Source organism: Vicugna pacos, chromosome 14 (assembly GCF_048564905.1).
Source record: "Vicugna pacos chromosome 14, VicPac4, whole genome shotgun sequence".
Taxonomy (NCBI): domain Eukaryota; kingdom Metazoa; phylum Chordata; class Mammalia; order Artiodactyla; family Camelidae; genus Vicugna; species Vicugna pacos.
Window position 1 is genome coordinate 9,327,983 of NC_133000.1, and position 20,197 is coordinate 9,348,179.

The window sequence follows — 20,197 nt, forward strand, 5'->3', positions numbered from 1 at the left end:
GAAAGATTTTGTTAAATGACCTTCAGAGATAATGTTAATAAACAGATGATAAGTTAGGAGGTGCTTTTTACGATGTCAAAAATTATTGGGACAAAAGGGAAACGTTGAGTATGAACGCTAAATTAGACCTTAGCATTGTGAAAGAGTTAAATTGAGTGGAGGAATTGTATTATGGTCTATGTAGGAGAATGTCATTATTCTTAGGATATTTACACTGAAGTATTTAGTAATAAAGTGTCTGAATGTCAGCAACTTCCTTTGAAACATTTCATCAGAATATATTTATACAACTATATATAATATCATAGAAATAAAGCAGATATGGAAAAATATTAACAGTTGGTAAATTTGTTATGATGTAAACAATTTTTTGTTAGTCTGAAAATTTTCAGAATAAAAAGTTGGAGAAAATATCAATAAATAAAATTCATAATAGACAAGGAACTCTTGAAAATCAACTCTAAAAGGGTAAAAAATAATTGGATGTAATGACTGCATTCTGAAGTCATTAGATGTGATTCATACCTTTCCAAGAAAGAGAATCTGATACACTGGTTATTAAATAAAGGAAAAGAGAAAATAATAGGTAACTAGTTATATTATGATAATTGTCATTATTATGGCTGAAAAATTGCTTGTATTGTGAATATAGAGTTTATATCATGATATGTAGAAGTATTTGTTTTAACATAAATATATACATAAATTTTTTTCTAAATATCAACAAAATTTTTATTATTTTGCATACCTAAATTTAGACCTTTTATATTCTGGTAGAAATCAATAATGAGGGACATTTTTTATGAATTTGAGCTGCCATATAATCTTCAAATCTCCCACATAACCTTGATTAAATAATAATTAAGTTTTACTTTTAAATAAAGTTTGTCATAGTAATTGTGCTAAAACTCAAACTTGAAATTTGTTCACTCTTTAAACAAGGTGTTTAAACTTGCCTTCTGTTTATTTACATGGTTAGATTCTGATACTGTGGCAATAGATTAAGAAAATTTGAAATTACATAAACTTGTAGGATCTATGACAACAGTATATTCTAAGTATGATGTAGCTGATTAACATTAAGTTCTGTTCCTTTGAACTGCTGCACTGTGCTTTGATTAATCTCTTTAGTCTAGTTGGCCTTTTAAATAATTTGATATATCAGATACTTCACTGGAATTATTGAATCATTTACATTATTTTATTAATAATTATTAGATTACCTTTATTAAAATAAATTTTATTATAATGTGTTGATTGTAGATTATTTTTTAATGTAAATAACATTTTGTATGTAGTTATTTTTAATCTCATAATAAATGATTCTCGGCCTTTAATAATTTGCATTTAAATTAGAATAGAAGGTATATTTGTAATATAAACACTTCAGGCATTTTAACTTTATTTTAATGCTTTGTTCATATTCTGTATTAGGTTCAGCTTTCCCTGTACACTTATTTGTCTGCTGAATTTATTGGAACTGCTACCATTTACACCACTATACGCAGAGTAGGAACAGTATTACAGCTAATGCACACACTAAAATATTATTACTGGGTCATTAATCCTGCTGACAGTAGTGGCATTACACCCAAAGGTTTAGGTAAGTACAATACTTCTTACACTGTACTGTGATTGCTCTGTATCCTGAGTGCTATTACAGTGAACAGATGTGCATGGTTATGAAATTAACTCTGAGCTGTTGTCTTTCTTATGTAGTAGACTGGTATATTGAGAATTTATTGTGGTGAAGAAGCTTATACCTTTGGTATTAAGTTATTTTTTGGAATAAAGGTAGGTAAAATAAATAGCCTATATGGTTGTTGTGATTCAGGAAGATAACATAATATTAAAAACAGATGAATGATGTTGATCATGGCCAATGTGTTCTAATACAGTTGTTTAAACATTTTGGGATTGTTTCCTTTCTTTATATGTTTTCCCCAAACTTTACTCTTTGTTCCAAGTGTAGTAGAATCTAATTTAATTCTTCAAAGTATTGTGTTGTTTAAAAAATATTGCCAGTTTTCCTAAATATATGAGCATATATTCATATAAAATAAAATAATATAGAAGAAAAATTATTCATAACCCAAACCCCAGAAACAGTTACTATTACAAGTTTGGTGTATGTGCTTCTCCTATTCTTTGTTGCATAAACATGTGAAATATTTAAACTTTTTCACAGAATTTAAATTTTCTTGTTTTCTTCTTGTGTTTTTTTCCTCAGCTCTACATAGTAATCTAAGAGGATATACCATTTACATGTTTCTAAAGTTTTGATTCTATAAATAATTCAGTGATCTATTCCTTTGTAATTATTCACCTCGTCTTTAATTTGTTTACAATTACTGAGAAATGGTTTCATGATAAATATTGTGAATTTTTTCAGAAATACTGTACTAGCTTACAGTTTTCCCCAGCAGTACATTGGGGTGCTTTTCTCAGAATACTCACAATAGCATTGAAAATTACAATTTCATAAAAATTTTTTTGATAAGGAAAAATCAAATTTCACTATTTTAATATTCACTTATTATTACTTTTATGTCTTTCATTTTATCGATGTGACTTTTAAAATTGTGTTATTTACACTCAAATCTATATTCTGTCATTTATGGCTTTTTCCATTGCTTGTATTTATTCACTTATTTATTTAAATTTTTTATTGATGTATAGTCAGTTTACAGTGTTACGTCAGTTTCTGGTGTACAGCATGATAGTTCAGTCGTACATATACATACATATATTCATTTTCATATGCTTTTTCATTATAGGTTACTACAAGGTATTGAATATAGTTCCTGTGCTATAGTATAAACTTGTTGTTTATCTATTTTATATGTTGTTCTCTGCAAATTCTGTACTTAGTATCTGCAAATCTCGAACTCCCAATCCATTGCTTCTAGATTTAATAATGTCTGAAATTAACTTAATACTTACCATGAGTTGGAATCTATGCTAAGTACCCTACATGTTAATTTTTTTGAATCATTTATGTGTAATATAATTATATATACATAAACATATTTATAAATACACATAGGACCATATCTATCTATAATTATGTTGTAAATATCACTCCCATTTTGTATCTTAGGAAACTGAAAGTTGATACAAAGTAACAGATCTAAAATCTAAATCATGTCTATTGATTCAGAGCCCTGTTTTTAAAAATTACACTCTGATAGAGTTTTCTCTACTCTAGACAAATCATAGATTCACACATATTCATTTATGGTTCAAAAAATTAATTTTTAATTTACAGAAAAGTTGCAAGAATTATACAAAGAATTCTTACATACCCCCACCATATTTCTCAGTATTCTACATTTTATCATGTGGAAACCATTCTACTTTTATATAAACAAATATGCATATTTTTTCTGAATCAATTGAGAATAAATTATAGATATGGTGCCCTCTTACTCCTAAATAAAAAGTAAGGGCACTGTCTTAGATAATGAAGGCCAACTGTTAAAATCAGGTAATTAATATTAATACACTACTATCATCTAATCCAAAAATCCCATTCAAATTTCACCAATTATTCTAATAATATGCTTTCTAGTCTTTTTTTTCTTTCCCTGAATCCCAGTCGAGGATCATATGGGATTTAGTTGTCTTGTCGCCTTAATGTTTTTCAGTTAGAATAGTTCTTTTTGTAAGTCCTTGTCTTCCATAGCCTTGATGTTTTTGAGGAATATTGGCAAATTTTCAGACTGTCCCTTAATCTGAATTTATTTGATATTTCCTGATGATGATTCAGGTTTTCCATTTTTGGAAGGAATCATACAGAAGTCATACTAGTTCTGTGTCATTGTTACCATGTCAAAAGGCACATGATGTTGAGTTGTTTTATCACTAGGGATGTTAACTTTTGGTGTCTACCAGGTTTCTTTACTATGAAATTCCACTTTCTCCTCTGTAATCGTAAGTATTAGGTGGAAAAATACATGGAGACTATGTAAATATCCTTTTCTTCAACAAACTTTTACCTGCTGGTTTTAGATCTTGATGACTCTTGTCAGAATTGATTTTTACTGTGATGGTTGTCAAATGGCAACATTATCTAAGATATTTATTATTCTGGATTCTGCCATAAGGAGGAATTTATTTTTCTCCTTCGTTTACTACTTTATTTGTTTATTGGTTTAGTCTCAGTGTAAATTTCATGGATTTCTGTTTTATTTGGTATGTTATATCAACAGTTGGCACACTTTCTCTGCAAAGGACCAGACAGTAAATATTTTAGGGTTAGGAAGCCATAGATCTCTGCTACTTGTGTTCAGCTCTGCCACTGTATCGGAAAAACAGCCACAGACAGTACGTAAATGAATGGGTGTGGTTTGTTCCAGTGAAACTTAAAAAACAAGCCACTGCAAGGATTTAGTGCAATGTCTGTCCCCTCAGTTGGATCATTATTTTGATGTTCAAGTTGTATGAGATCTGGCTTCATCTCTTAGGAGCTCCTTCACTTGAGTTCTTGGGCCTTTATGACAAATGTCTATAGTTTTTTAGTACTTGCTTGCTTTCTGGTGCAAGATATTTTTGGTTCATCTTATATTTTTCTTATCTCAGTTCTGGAATTAGCCATTTTTCCAAGAAGCTTGTTTTGTAGATATGTTTTTTTGGAAACCAAGGAATGTCTGGGTTTTAGGTGTTTATTGCTTGTGTTTATTGCTCTTTGAGTGTCATTGCTTCTAGGCATTCTTGTTGGGCAGATCCTGAAAATACAAGTTTAAATGCATATACATATATATACACACACACACACATATATACACATATACATATATACACACATATATACATATGTATATACACATATATACACACACACATCTAAACTGATCTGTGTTAATAACCATGAGTTCATACCAGTATCTTCAATTCCAATCCAAAACCCATGGTTCAGTCTAGCTTCAAATTTACTATGTTTACAGCTTTCTTCCTTCAAAAGTGAGAAATCTGGCTCCTATTATCTTTAATATTTTTATATATTTACTTATTCTACTTTATGAAACCAATATTCTGACATGTGACCCATCACCTTCTCAGCTTTGACATTGCTAATTGGCTCTGACTCTTCAGCTCTGACTCTGAATAGCCCTTGTCACCTCCTCAACCCCATTTCTTTCTTTACTGCTGATCATACTACTTGCCAAAAATCTGAAAATAATATTTATGTTCTCTGTATTGAAATTGTACAGAATTAATACTAATAAGTGTAATTATAGTGAATATAACTTAAAGAATTCCATGATATCCCAACATAATCACATTAAGCTTATTGTTAAATAGTAATAATAAATGCAGTTTTTTTTTTCCTTTTATTTTCTGTTTTATTTCTAGATGGTCCCCGGCCATCACAAAAAGAAATTATATCACTACGTGCTTTTATGCTACTTTTCCTGAAACAGCTTATATTAAAGGTAAAACGATTTTACTTAATTCAAAATTACAGTATATTAAGTGAAAAGAAAATTTTGGCATAGTTTAAATCATTACTGTAAAATTAGTAGTAACTACCTTTAATTCATGAATTGCTTTCAAAATCTGAGTGTTAACTTTTGTTGAGCTTCACTTTTTGTTAAATCTTTGAGATCCTTCATATGGGTGTAGCAGAAATGGATGAGGAACATATACATGAAAATTGAGCATATAGATTTTATTTTAGAAAATGACCTGTGTCCCTGTTTGAGAAGGCTTACATTATGTATTTGTCACAGTAGGATTTTTAAAATATTAAGATAAAGACAAATAGAAAGTAAAGGCAAGTACACAGCAATTGACATTGTAAAGCTTTCTGGTAATTTGCATTATTTTAAGAAAAGAATGGTTAGAAAGTAGTAATATAAATATAATAAATGATCAAAATATAATAATTTTTGAAAGTGAAAGTCAGTCAAATATTAGCAATGTTAGAATAGATACAATTTTCTAAATATTTACTTATTTAACTTATAATAATATAGCCTATGAATTATGAAATATCTAGATATTTTAATTAAAACACTACTTTTATTCATATTTTCTTTTAAAGTGATCATTTTGATGCCTGTCTTTAACTAAAAATTTAATTTTAGATTTATATTAAGTAATTCTTTTTAAAAATTAGGATCGAGGGGTCAAGGAAGATGAACTTCAGAGTATACTAAATTACCTACTTACGATGCATGAGGTAGGACATGGCTTGGGTCTTCTGTTTTAACAATTTCATTCAATGCATTAGAAAACATTTATAATTAAATAAATATTGATGATCCTTATTGTGCAGGATGAAAATATTCATGATGTGTTACAGTTACTAGTGGCTTTAATGTCAGAACACCCAGCCTCAATGATACCAGCATTTGATCAAAGAAATGGAATAAGGTATGATTATAATAATTAGTGTTATTAATGGACTTTAAGTACAATTGTGCTTCCTACAATAACCCCTATTGAATTAACTTTTATCTAAATATAGCAAAATCTTACACATAAGAAGGGTATAGAGGAAGAAAGGTGTTATTAATTCTCTGATACTCAAGGAAACTGATGTAGTGAATAGAAAATGGGTCTCAAGTCTCAAGAAGGGTAATTATATTGTTGTTGCTATAGTAAAGACATTTCAAGTAGTGGAAGAGCAGATATTTTTTGCAAGAAGACAAGAGAGAGCATGATATATTTCAGCAAAAGAGAGTTCAAGAATATTCTGAATTTAGTTAGGCTTAAGAGTTAGATAGTGGCCAAATTTGGAAGATCTATGTAATAGTAAGATGTTTAGGCTTCATTCTGTTGTTGATGAAAATTAAAGATTTGCTCAGATTTCCATTTTGCTAGATTTACAATCAACAGTGTGGAAAATGAGTTGGAAAGGGACAAAACTGATGTAGCAGGATCAGTAGAGAGAGTATTTCATTTATCAGTGGGATAAATGGGAGGATGTGCTAGTGCAGTAGCAGTGCAATTGGAATAATGGAGAGAAAGCATTTTGGAACAAGAAGCCAAAATCAAAAGAATTGAGAACTAGGTGATTGTAAAGTAATTATGTAAATGAGTAAAACATAGTTTCTTGGTTAGTATTTTTATGAACTTAAACCTATAACCTAGTCCCGTAGGGATTCTCCCTTTTTATTTTTCTGGAGTCTGAGTTATTTGAATAAAGAAGAAATCTAGGTTATGCCATGTGCGCCTCAGTGAACTTACACAGGTTATAAAAAGTTTGGAAATAATATATCAGTAAATGTGGAGGGATTCTATTAGTGCTTCTTTTACTTGTCCATTTATATCAGCAAATAATAACTTTATAGTCTAGAAGGACTTCCTTTTCAAATCAGAGAAGCAATCACTTTATTTCTATATGGATATTCAGTTTGTGACATCACTATTACCTTTGAGTTTATAACCAATGGGTTATTTATTTAAGAGAATTATACATTTAATTACTAACAACTACAAATATTTTATTATTGTGTGGTTAAACTATATGCAATTGCTGACACTTAACTGATTTTACCAAATAATGGTAATTTCGTATTGTTCAGCCTAATAATATAATACACACATACAATTATACTCATTCTTAAATTTTATTTAGATAGAACACATAGTATATCCTTGAACTTAGATCTAGTACCGCTTTATTTATGTTAACTGATCAATTAAAGAATCAATTGAAAATACACTCATCGCCCTTGTAGATGATACTAACTTTAGATTGATTAATAATTGTGAAGTGCAGAAATAGCATTATTTTGACACACTGGAAGTAATAATCTTACAGGAGGACTGAAATAGTATTTTAAATGTATAAAATAAAAGAATTGATTAGGGACAATGAATACAAAGGCCTTGTTACTCATGGTTGGCACCAGCTGAACATGTCACATTGTTACCAGGGTGTTCAGAACAGTCACAAAGATGGAAAATTTGCTCCTTCAGTTTTTGCACTTCAAAACAATGTGAAGAATGTAGGCTCTAGTTTAACAGTTGGAAAAAATTGGCCTATTAGATAGAATATTTAAAATTCTATCTTAGAAAATAGATATTAAAGGGTAACAGTTATATAATTCATACACATGCACTTATTTTATTCTGGTGCTGTTTTAACTGGACTTAAGGAAGAGCTTGTGATAATACAACACTGAACTGAATATTAAAAAATGTGATGTTTTTATATCTGAAAAACTTTAAAGAAAAGATTAGACAGTTTCTGGTTTCACATAGTTTAGATCATTTTCTGACTTGAATATAGGAATCTGGAGCAAATGAGTTAGAATTGACCTATCTTATCATAAATAAGTAGTCATTAACTGACTTGTCAGTAAATTTCCTATTCATTCTGTAACTTGTTTTGTAAGAAACACTTGTCTAGTTGTGAAGAAAATTCTTTGTAGCATAGATGTCTGATGGCCTTAGATGTTTTCATATTTTAAATGTTAAATCATGGTTTCTGTTGATCCTTTTAACTCAAAATTATTCCTAGAGAATGGGAATTCTGTGCGAGTGTCTTATTATATATCCGAATATAGCCACATTTTTAGGCTGTGAGGTTTTACTTTGATTCTCAAGATTACTTTTGCTGTTAAATGTTCTTTCTTATGATTTCCTGAATATTTCTTTTTTGACATGTATAACTTTTCTATCCTCATATTTGTGTTTTTTTCATTATTGATATTGGTCCTTGAAAGATCTGAAAATAGATTTCAGTATAAATATATATTCATTTAGAAGTCTGAGGCTTTCAAAAAATTTATCTTCCAAAAGAAATAATCATTCTTGAGTTTACTTCTTCTCATAGTCTATTCTTCAGTAGAGTAATACAAAAAAGAGAAGCATTATCAATAATATTTTTAATAGTATAAGATACTGATAAATATAAAATAGATGTCATTAACTTTCAATTATTTGTTCCCCTTTGTTAATGTCACTGAAATGATAGGAAAATTATACTACATCTTCTTTTATGAGCTTTTTTTGTTCAGCCTAGATTACTTCACCTTCAAAATACAAATGACGTTTTATTTTTTAAAAGTATAAATGACATTTTTAAAAAAGACATTAATAGAATAAAACTTGTCTTATTTTGTAAAAGTATTTAATAGAATAATACTCAACCACTGCCACCCTCTAAGAACCTTCTTAAATTATAGAATTAGTCGCAAGAGAATATAGTGTTATTATTGCTCCCTTCTACTTTATAGAAAAAAATATTTGCTTTTTTTTTGAAAAACTATGGGATAAAATTTCTAATGTACTTCTAAATATTATAATGAATATGACCCTGCTTTCATATAGAATTTGAAGTGACTGTGTATATTAGGTTAGGTCATGTGTTAGAAGAGACTTTTTTGCCCAGTGTAACAGAAAACTTCTCAAACTAATTTAAGTAAAATCAGAATAATGTGTTTATTATAGAAACACATGAGGGTAGGAACCAGGAATTGGAAAGCTGTGAGGAATCATGTTTGCTTTCTCTGCTATTTTCTGTATAGTGCTTTATTCCTTCTGTGTATAGACGCCTTTGTGAACAAAACAAGGGTGTCCTATAGTTCCTATATTAAATCATTTCCTAATTCAAGAGCCTAGCAAAGACTAGATATTGTTTCTCAGAACTCATTCCAAATTCTCAGAAAAGCAACGGTCTAATTAGCCATAACCAAGAAAAAAGATCATCACGTGCATATGTCAGGGGAAATTAATGGAAGAAGAGATGTGACTTAACTAAGCATGGGTCTTAAAATTGAAAATTTTGTTCACTGTGCTGGAAGGCAATACTTAAGAACAACCAGTCACATTGTCCTTTTGAGTATTTATTTGAAGGCAAAATTTAAAGAAAAATTAATGTGCTTATTTTTAACTTCTCCAAAAAATTTAAAATCCTGAGAGATATTTTCTTTTGTGTGTTTATAATTTATTTGTAAAGTATACAGTGCTTGTGTTTTTAATATTTATAAGTGCTTAAAAGATCATTCACCTCTATGTTTTAGGGTAATCTACAAATTGTTGGCCTCTAAAAGTGAAAGTATTTGGGTTCAAGCTCTGAAGGTTCTGGGATACTTTCTGAAGCATTTAGGTCACAAGTAAGTTGGTATTTTTCATAATGAATTATAGGAATATCTACTAAATTGCATTTTTACTAGTTTTGTATTTAATGTAAATATGAATTTGGAATTATCTTACAATGGAAAATAATAGCTTCTTGTGGTAGAAGTTTTAAAAATGTTTTATAAAATAATATGTTTTTAATAGTAGATTATAGGACAAAATTACATTTAAGTAATATAGTTTATTCCTATTTGCCTGCTGGAAAGAAGTGTTGTTCTTTAAGGATATAATAAAATATTTTATCAAATAAAACAAAGCACATAGGGATATGATTTCAATGAAAACTTTCTTGACACGTGTATGTGTGTTGAGGTCTCCCTGAGAGCTGCTCTTTTGCTCACATGCTAAGTAAATATTTAATATTTATTTGCATTTTTTATAACGTTGAGGCTTATTGTGATTTGAAGATCCTACAATATCTCTTTTTTCTACCAAAGTCTAGAATTTAGATAACTTTTTAAAACCACCTGCTGATATAGTAAGTATTTTTCATACTGTGTTGTTCTGTGCATGAATAGTCTTGTTTAAATCCATTCTCTATACAAATGACTTCAAGAAGGTAGTGTTGCCATTTAGTATTGATCAGTGGGGTTTCTCTCAGAACTTTACTGTTGCCAGTTCTTTTTGGTATTTTTGAGTTACCAAGAGTTTACTGATGACACTGTTGAAAACTGCACTACATTCAGATAAAACATTTCTAACGTGCTAAATTGTCTAGAAGAATAGATGTTATTTTCATTTTGGTATCAAATCAATAGTCAAGTAAAAGAGAATAAAGATATTATAGGGGATAGTACAATGAGTCCAGGGTTGTAGAAAAGAGTCATGTGTATATGCAGACCTGTAAATACACTAGGTGGTAGAATACTGAGAGTAAGAGCATATCACTTGTAACGTGAAGAGATTAGGATCACGCATTTAACTCTGTTAAGTAAAGGAAATTGCGTGAAAAATAATAGAGGATTCTAGTCCTAGGTACAAGTTTTTGAAATATTGTCAAGAAAACACACTTTAAAATATAGAAATGTGGAAAAGATAAACAAAACCAACTAGTACATGAAGAATACTCACTGGAAAATATTCCCATGGAATACATAATAAATATGAATTAAATTTTTACCATAAGTAAAAAATAAGTGAATTCCTTCTGATGAAGGGCAGCTACTAAACAGAATTTCAAGAAGTTGGAAGAAATGATAGAATGACATTGAAGTGTTCAGTCATGAGCTAACAAAACTTCTGAAAAACTTTGAGGAAAAAACTATCTTGCAAATAAAAATGAAGTTGGAAGAAACTCAAGGAAGAGAAACTCTGCGGGTAGTATACTAAGATGCTCAGAAGATAAAAATGAAAACAAAGCAAATAATGTGTGTGGATGAATGTATAAGGGTTCAGAAGGATTAAAGAGCAAATGATTGATACAAAAAGCACAGAAATTCCAAAAATAGCATAAATGAAATTTCCAAATAAGAAAAGTGCAAGTGTAACTAAAGTAAATATTTAAAGCTATAATTCATGGAGGTCCTAATATAGACTTTGCCACCTGTATTAAAAGGTGTACTTTTGTGCCCTTTTAATGTACCAGAAAAAATTTTCCTGGAATGGACAGCATGAAAATACAGGATTTAAATATAAGTTTTTTAAAAAAATCCTTTGTTCTGCAATGCACAAATTAATGGGACAAATTTGAGTCTGGCCTTAGGCTTCTCTACAGTGACCTTCAATATAGAAAATGTAGAGCAACAACCATAAGATACTCAAGTGAAGAAAATGGAAGCCGAGGTATCCTTTATGTAAAAAAGGTGCTGCCAAACAATTTTTAACCATATGAGGAACTGTTTTTCTGAATAATTCTTTAGAAAATTGCTGGGGGATGAAGTTCAGCCAGTAAGGATTGACTGGACAGAGTGCAGCTAAGTACCACTGGTGAACACTGAATTAATGTAACAGTAAAACTAAGGCTAAAACAAATGTTTGAGTTAGAGTGACATACCAGAATTTCCTTTTTATATGCCCTAATAAGGTAAAAATGCCATTATTATAATCAATTGGAAAAAGATTAGGGAAAGGAGAGTAGTTCAAAGAGTTAGGATATCCATATAAGCTGACAAATGTAATATTAGAAATGTAGGCCTACTGAATAAAATTTGATGGTTTAAGAGAGAGGAAAAATAAAGAGTAAATATACTGAGTTTATCATTGCTCATAGTAGGGAAATATACTTCCTAATAAACACATAGAGGACTTCTTATTTCTTTATAGTTCCAAAGATAAGCAGTTAAACAAAACTGTAATGCTGTGAAAATATTAAAAACAAAAAGGGGGGTATGAATAAAACTGAGAACAATGCATGTAATGGAAGTTTTTAAAAATCTATAAAAGTCAAGAAGCATAACATAAAATGTGACATATCTAACAGCAAACATACCTGCTATAAAATAAATGTAGAAGTTTTTTAATTACTTTAAATGTGAAGTTTTTTGATAAGAAAAATATCACAGTTGATCACAGTGATAAAACCCAGTTCTAAGTGCAAGAAAGATACTAAAAATCAAAGTGATTTAGAAAGTCTGAAAATAAAAGGATGAGTAAAAAGTTATACTATGTAAATACAAATGAAAAAAAGCAGGAATCATGATCCTAATATTGGGTAAATTAGAATTCAAGCTGAAATGCAAAAAACATTATAAAGAAAGGCACTTTATAATATTAAAGGTTGAAACTTTGATGAAACAGAAATTACAGGAGAAATACACAATCAATGATAACTTAAAACATTAAAACAAACTTTAATTCATCCCAACCCATACAAAGTCAAGGGAGAGAGAAATCTAAATAATAAGATAAATCTAATTAATATAGTTTGAACTCAATACCATATTAATAAAGAATATAACTTCAAATACTCATGGAACCTGCATGAAAATTTGACATGGTGTAGTAAGCATCAAAGAAAAATTCCAAAATATAGAAACAAGCAGACAAAATTCTCTTATTAATATGCAAAAAAATTAGACAATAGGAACAAAATCAGACAGCAAAGTTTCTTCTACCTTGACATTTAAAATTTATTAAACTTTTGTGTCAAATAGAAATTGCAGAATTTTTAGAAAACAACTTCAAAAAAATTTGTGGGATACAGCTAAAGAAGTGCTTAGAGGAATATTGTAGCTTTGGGTAAATAGAAAAGAAATACAGAAAAAAAGAATTATAATGTAAAAGTTGGACAAATACTAACAAAAACAGAAAATAATAGGAAAGTAGGAATTATTTAGAAGCTGGAAAATCATTTAAAAATCTGATTTTTAAAAATCATGATAGAAATGAATAAAGCATCATTAAGTCAAAAAAGGACAAAAATATGAATGTACAAAATAAGTGATAATCTTCATAATTAGTGTAGAAACTGAGGAACTTAAAAGAATCTTACATGATAACTTTGCATAGCCTTCCCTTGAAATTGATAAGACAACCAGAGAAAAAATACGCAAAAGATGTAAATGAATAGTCTGTAGGGGAAAATATACATGGCACATAAACATTTAAGAATAGCTGAATTCTGCTTGTAATAAGGGAAATCTAAAACTAAAGACACCATTTTTCACATATTAGATTGATAGAAATCTCAAAATTCAACCTCCATCTCTGTTAGCAAGGTTGAATGAAGAGCAAGCATCTCACACATTGCTAAGTGAAACATAAATTAGTATAACCCTATGTGGAGTACAGTGTATTAATTTTGATCAATGTCTGTCAAAATTACAAACACATGTACTCTTTAATCCAGCAGTTTATCACTTGCATGCATGTGAAATGATGGCTATTAAGATTTATTCAATGTTGTTTTGTTTACAGTGGTAATTGTTATCAGAAATCTTAAATTTCTATTAGTTAATAGGGGGTTTGTTAAAAATAAGTTATAGTTCATTTTTAAAATAGAATACTATGCAGTTATAAACAAAACCAATGAGATAATTCTTTATATATAGGTATCACAACTCTATTGTTAAAAGTTAAAAATAACTAGTATAAATGAGTATGTATTGGATGCTATTTTGTATAAAAAAGAGAATATGAGAATATAATACTTGTAGTGAGAAAGTCTAGTAGAATTCATAAGAAATAAGAATCTAGAGTAGTGGCTTCTAATGGGAAGTTGATAGAAATGAAGATGGATGTGGATTGTGTTAATATTTTAATCATGTGAATGTTACCTGTAGAAACAATTTTTCAACAAAAACATTATTTAAAAAAACTACAAATATTAAAACTAAAAAGCAACTTAAAATCATGGAAAATTTTTCAGTAATTATATATTAATGGAGTCAGATTGAGTAAAATCAATGAAGAGTTGTCTACTGGAGCAATTATGGAGCAAAAGGACTAAGGCTAACACTGAAATGTTAATTTAACTACTTAGCTACACAGTCCAAATGATTCCTGTCAATATGATTGTGAAGTTAAATTTAGTTCAAAAATAACACATAAAAGAAAGCATATACAGCTTGATGGTTAAATGAGATAATTGGTTACTAAAATACACGTAGTTCATGGCTCTCAAGTTGGAGAACCAATGAAGTACACATTAGGTTTGGATCCTGGCTTACTACATGTTTTTTGAGTGGTCTTAGAAACTTCTTTGATACTCAGTTTTTACCCTATAAATGAATAAAATTATTCTGCCTCTCACATTGAATTTTAAGGATAAATGATATAGTAGATGTAAAGAAGTCACAGTATATTGCCATGTGTTAATCTGAACAGTTAACAGAAAGGTAAGAGGTACACTCAGTGCAGTTTTGATAAAATCAGAACTTTTCAAGACAGATGAGTCTCAATGTTCTGTTGTGGTACCAGCAGAGAAATATGACAACTGATGAGGGTTCTTTCTCCCATGGGAATGACAGTCAGCTGAAGAACTATGTTAGGGGCCAAGGTAAAGACTATAAAAAGCACCAAATCCTGAGGGATGTTTTGATCTCAGAGATCCCTGCCTCCTATTCTCTCCCTCTCCCCTGCTTTCCGCCTTCTGAGAAATCTTAACATTGGCTTCTATGTAAGTTACCACTGGAAAGCCAGGTGAATTTCCCTGTCCTTGAACTCGTGGGAGTATAAGGATATTGGCATGCTGGGATGCTGGCTTCAGGACTTAAAGCATGCATGCTAAGTTTTATACTACAGGTCAGTTTTTTAGAGGAATCTTTGCCTTACAGTGCCTGCAGGGATCTCATCATGTAAAATTCACAGCAGAAAGATCTGAGTGCAACAATGTGAAAATGAAAAATAGCTAGTTTGAAGGAGCATGGCAACCAGAGACAAGATAAGAATCATCAAATTAGGTACTCAGTGAGATAGAACTAGTGTGGAGGCTGTGGTGGAACCTTTAAATTTTATTTTTGAAAAGTGCATTTGAAATTCAAGTAGAGCACCAAAGGTGATATTCTGCCTCTTATTTCATGATATCATGAATTAGTGAACTGAACCCTCTCAATGCATGGACCAAAAACATGAAATAAGAGTAAAGATAAAGGCATAGGAGACTTAACGTGTAACTAATACAAATTCTTAGAGAAGAAAGATGATGGGTGAAACAAGATATCCTGAAACACTTGTACTACTAAAAACTTAGAAAAATCACAAATCCTTTCAGATGTATAGCTGGGTACACAAAAGTAAGGGAGAGTCTAATGTGCCAAAAATGAATTTCAGACATAATAGAAGACATAATTCTTAAGAAACAAGATCATATTGAAACAAATCTTTCAGCTTTTAATAAAAAATCTAAAGTAACTTCTGGAAATGAAAAGGTACTAACTAAAATTAACAGCTCCATGGGCATATTAAACAGATTATATAGAATTTAAGTAAGAATTCGTGAACTGGAAGTAATGAAGAAATTACAAAGAAGCAGCACCAAGAGACAAAGATGACAAATAGGAAAGGGGGTTAAAGATATAGACAAAGAATGAAAGAGTTCATGGAATAAAAATACTTATGAATAAATTTAACCAAGGAGGTGAAAGATCTATATACTGAAAACTGTAAAACATTGATGAAAAAAACTGAAGCACACACAGATAAATGGAAAGATACACCAGGCTCATGGATTGGAAGAAGTGATAGTGTTATAATGTCCATTCTTCCCAAAGTGATCTACAGATTTAATGTGATCCCTATCAAAATTCCAAAGGCATTTTCCATAGAAATAGAGCAAATAATCCTGAAATTGGTGTGGAACCACAAAAGACCCTGAATAGCCAGAGCAATCTTGAGAAAGAACAAAGCTGGAGGCTTTATACTTCCTGATTTTTAAATTGTAATCCAAACTTACAGTAATCAAAACAGATGGTCTTAGCATAAAAAAAAAAAACATAAATTAGTAGAACAGAATAGAGAGCCCAGAAGTACACCCATGCACATGTAGTCAATACTTTATGACAGAGGAGCCAAGATATACAATGAGGAAAAATAGTCTCTTTAATAAATGATGTTGAGAAAACTGGACAGCCACATGCAAAATAATGAAATGGGAACTCTATATTATACTTTAGGCAAAAATTCACTCAAAATGAATTAAAGACTTAAACATAATACGTGAAAACATAAGGGGTAAGCTCCTTGTCTTGGCAATGATTTTTTGGATTTGACAACAAAAGCGAAAGTAAACAAGTGATCATGTCAAATTAAAAAGTTTATACACAGCAAAGGAAACTTAACAAAATAAGAAAGCAACCTACTGAATGGGGGCAAACATTTGCAAATCATATCTCTTATAAGGTATTAATATCTAAAATATATAAAGAATTCATACAACTCAGCAAACAAACAAGCAATTCAAATAAAAAATAGAAGATATGAAGAGATATTTTCCCATAGAAGACATACGAATGACCAACAGGTACATGAAAATGTGTACTAAGGCAAATCTAAACCACAATGAGATATTGCCTCATACCTGTTAGAATGGCTAGTACCAAAAATAACAAGTGATAATAAGTGTTGGTGAGTTTGTAGAGAAAAGGAAATACATGTAAACTGTTGGTGTGAATGTAAATTGGTGCAGCCAGTATGAAAAACAGTATGGAGGTTCCTCAGAAAATTAAGAATATAACTACCATATGATCCAGCAATGTCACTTCTGGGAATATATATATCTGAAGGAAATAAAATCACTATCTCAAAGAGATACCTGCACCCCATATTCATTACAGCATTATTTACAAATATCTGGGACATGGAAACAACCTAAGTGTCCATTGATGGATGAATGGATTAAGAACATTTGGACACTTAGGTTGTTTCGGTGTCTTGGCTATTTGTAAATAATCCTACAATTAACATGGAGTTGTAGATCTCTCTCTTTCTATATATAAAATGGAATATTATTCAGTCATAAAAAAGAAGACAGTCCTGTCATAGACCATAACTTGGATGGACCTTTAGGGCTCTATACTAAGTGAAATCAATTAGAGAAAGACAAATACAGTATCATCTCACTTACATAAGGAATCTATGAAAACAGAACCCATAGAAACAGAGAACAGATGAGGGTTTCCCATAGGCTGAGGAGTAGAGAATGGGAGAAATGAGCAGATGTAGTCAAAAGGGACTAGCTTCCAGTTGCAAGTAAGATAAATGAGTTCTGGGGATGAAATATACAGCATGGTGGCTATACTTAACAATACTGTATTGTATATTTGAAAGTTGCAAAGAGAGTAGATCTTAAATGTTTTCATCATGAGAAAAAAATTTTGCAGCTATGTAACCATCACAGTGTTAACTAAACTTATTGTGGTAATCATTTTGCATTATATACATACATCAAATCATTATGTTGCACACCTTAAACTAGTGCTATGTTGTTATATGTCAATTATATCTCAGTAAAGCTGGGGAGGCTGGAACTGATAGGCGGCAGTAACAAATGCACCAGTCTGTTGGGAGGTGTCGATATGTGCGTGGCAGACATGGAGCTGGCCAGGGGTATATGGGAAATCTTTATACTGTTCAACTTTTACTCAATTTTTCTGTGCACCTAAAACTGCTCTAAAAATTAAAATCTGCTTAAAAGCATGTGTGTGGGTAGAAGCTGATAGGGAAATAAGAAAGTAAGAAAATATGTAGTTATATTGGAGGGGTGTGAATGAGGAGAAAGGGGTATGAGTTGGGTGTGAAACATCTTTGTATCTTTTTATGTCATCATTATTTTGTAAGTGCATTTGCAAACATTCTCCAGAATACATTATAGGTTGGGCTGTAATAGGTTAAACAAGTTTCAGTAAACCTGAGAGAACTGAGATCAAACAAAATATGTTCTTTGGCTACAACAGGATTTAATTAGAAATCAAAGGCAGAAAGAGATTTGAGGGATTTCCAGATATTTGGAAAGTAAACAGCACACTTCTAAGTAACATCTGAGTCAAAAAAGAAATCACAAAGAAAAATAGAAAATTATTTGATTTGAATAAAAGCAAAACCACAACACGTAACAGTTAATTGAATCCTCATGCATTGCGGATGGGAATGTAAAATCCTCCAGCCATGTTCCAGGAGGGTTTTCTGACTTCTTAAAAAAATGTAGCAAACACTTACCACACAACCTGTCATTTCTACACTTAGGTGTCTGCCCAAGAAAAATGGCATCATGTGTTCACATGTATACTTCTGCATGAGTGTTCTTGGTGCCATGCCTTGACAAAGAGCATGGAAGATGTGTATGAGTGCTTTTTCTGTAGGCCAGGACTAAAAAAGTCCCACGAGTTTTCTGCTCACATTCCATTGGCTAGAACTCAGTTAAATGCCACACCATGCTGTAAGAGAGGCTGAAATTATCCTATAGCTGTGGAGAACGATGTGGAGGAGGCAGGAAGAAAGGAACAGAAGATTGGTGGTGGCCTAGTCAGTTTATGTCACAGTTGCCAAACAGGGAACAATAGAAAGTCAAGGTAAGAAATGAAATACTGATGGTTGGGAGCCGAGAAGATCCAGATCTTGAAAGGAAGTGACATGAATGAGAGGCGTGTAGTGATTCCCGGGCTACAGCTCAGTGCTCCAGGAAGCCTTTACTAGAGCCTTCTGTCTGAATTATGTATTTGGTGGGGGAGCAGTCAAACGAGCCAGCAGTTAAATGAGCCACAAACACAAGCAGTAACGAGCCCTCTTTACTTTTGTCACATTATTTTGCATTGTACTTACTTTTAACTATAATTTTAAGTTTTTGATATTCAAGTTTTACATAGATTATTTCACAGACTTTGGACAGAAAGGATTTGAAAAATTCTGTGGTGTCTGTGTTAAGGGAAACCCATAATTTTAACCTAATAAAGTAACTCCTAAATAGTTACCAGAAATTTGAAAATAATAGCTGTCAACATTTATATAGTATTTTCTAATTTGTATCTCAACGTTTTAGTTTTTGCAGATTTTTTTTGAGAAGTGTTTAAATAGTAATCTTGGCATTTTGGAAGATAGCTGTGCTATATAAATTGTCAATTCTTTTTATAGATAGAAGTTAGTAAAAATAACTATAGGATTCTATATCTGGGTATAGATTTTACTTACTTAGCCTAAAGTCATGTGATTAGAAAATCTAATGTGTTTCATAATACTGTGTTTTTCCCCCTTTTTGTCCAGGAGAAAAGTTGAAATTATGCACACACATAGTCTTTTCACTCTTCTTGGAGAAAGGCTGATGTTGCATACAAACACCGTGACTGTCACCACTTACAACACACTTTATGAGGTAAAAATTTGTAAAATGCGTGATGATAATTTTAAATGTATGCAGTGGAAACACCCTATGTTATTGGAATAGTAGTTGGTCAGTTTATCTAAAAAGGCAATAATCCTCAAAAAAGATGAACACATACTTACATTTAAAAATTTTGTTTTAAAACATATTCTCATACATTGACTTGCCAGTCTTCTTATGTTGGTCCTAGGCCTTTTCGTTGAGTATGTGTCAGCTGATTGGCTTTGAAGAGTTTTTCTCACATAAATCACACCCATTGTGTATTATATACATTTGTTCTCTCCCTGCCCCTACCCTCTCCCCTTTTCTCTTTCTCTGTTTCTAATATGTGGCAACTGTCAACAATCACCT

The 20,197-nt window shown here is 30.9% G+C and overlaps 1 protein-coding gene across 6 annotated transcripts in view; it reads left to right on the top strand.

Annotated features, from left to right (window-relative positions):
• Positions 1-20,197, top strand: part of NBEA (neurobeachin) — a 540,106-nt gene that overhangs the window by 124,008 nt on the left and 395,901 nt on the right. For all 6 annotated transcript variants that reach the window (XM_072976118.1, XM_072976119.1, XM_072976123.1 and 3 more), the window contains exons 13-18: positions 1,435-1,603; positions 5,356-5,435; positions 6,122-6,184; positions 6,281-6,378; positions 9,978-10,070; positions 19,729-19,837. In XM_072976118.1, the coding sequence (XP_072832219.1) occupies positions 1,435-1,603; positions 5,356-5,435; positions 6,122-6,184; positions 6,281-6,378; positions 9,978-10,070; positions 19,729-19,837 (612 nt within the window). The remainder of the gene's footprint in view (positions 1-1,434; positions 1,604-5,355; positions 5,436-6,121; positions 6,185-6,280; positions 6,379-9,977; positions 10,071-19,728; positions 19,838-20,197) is intronic.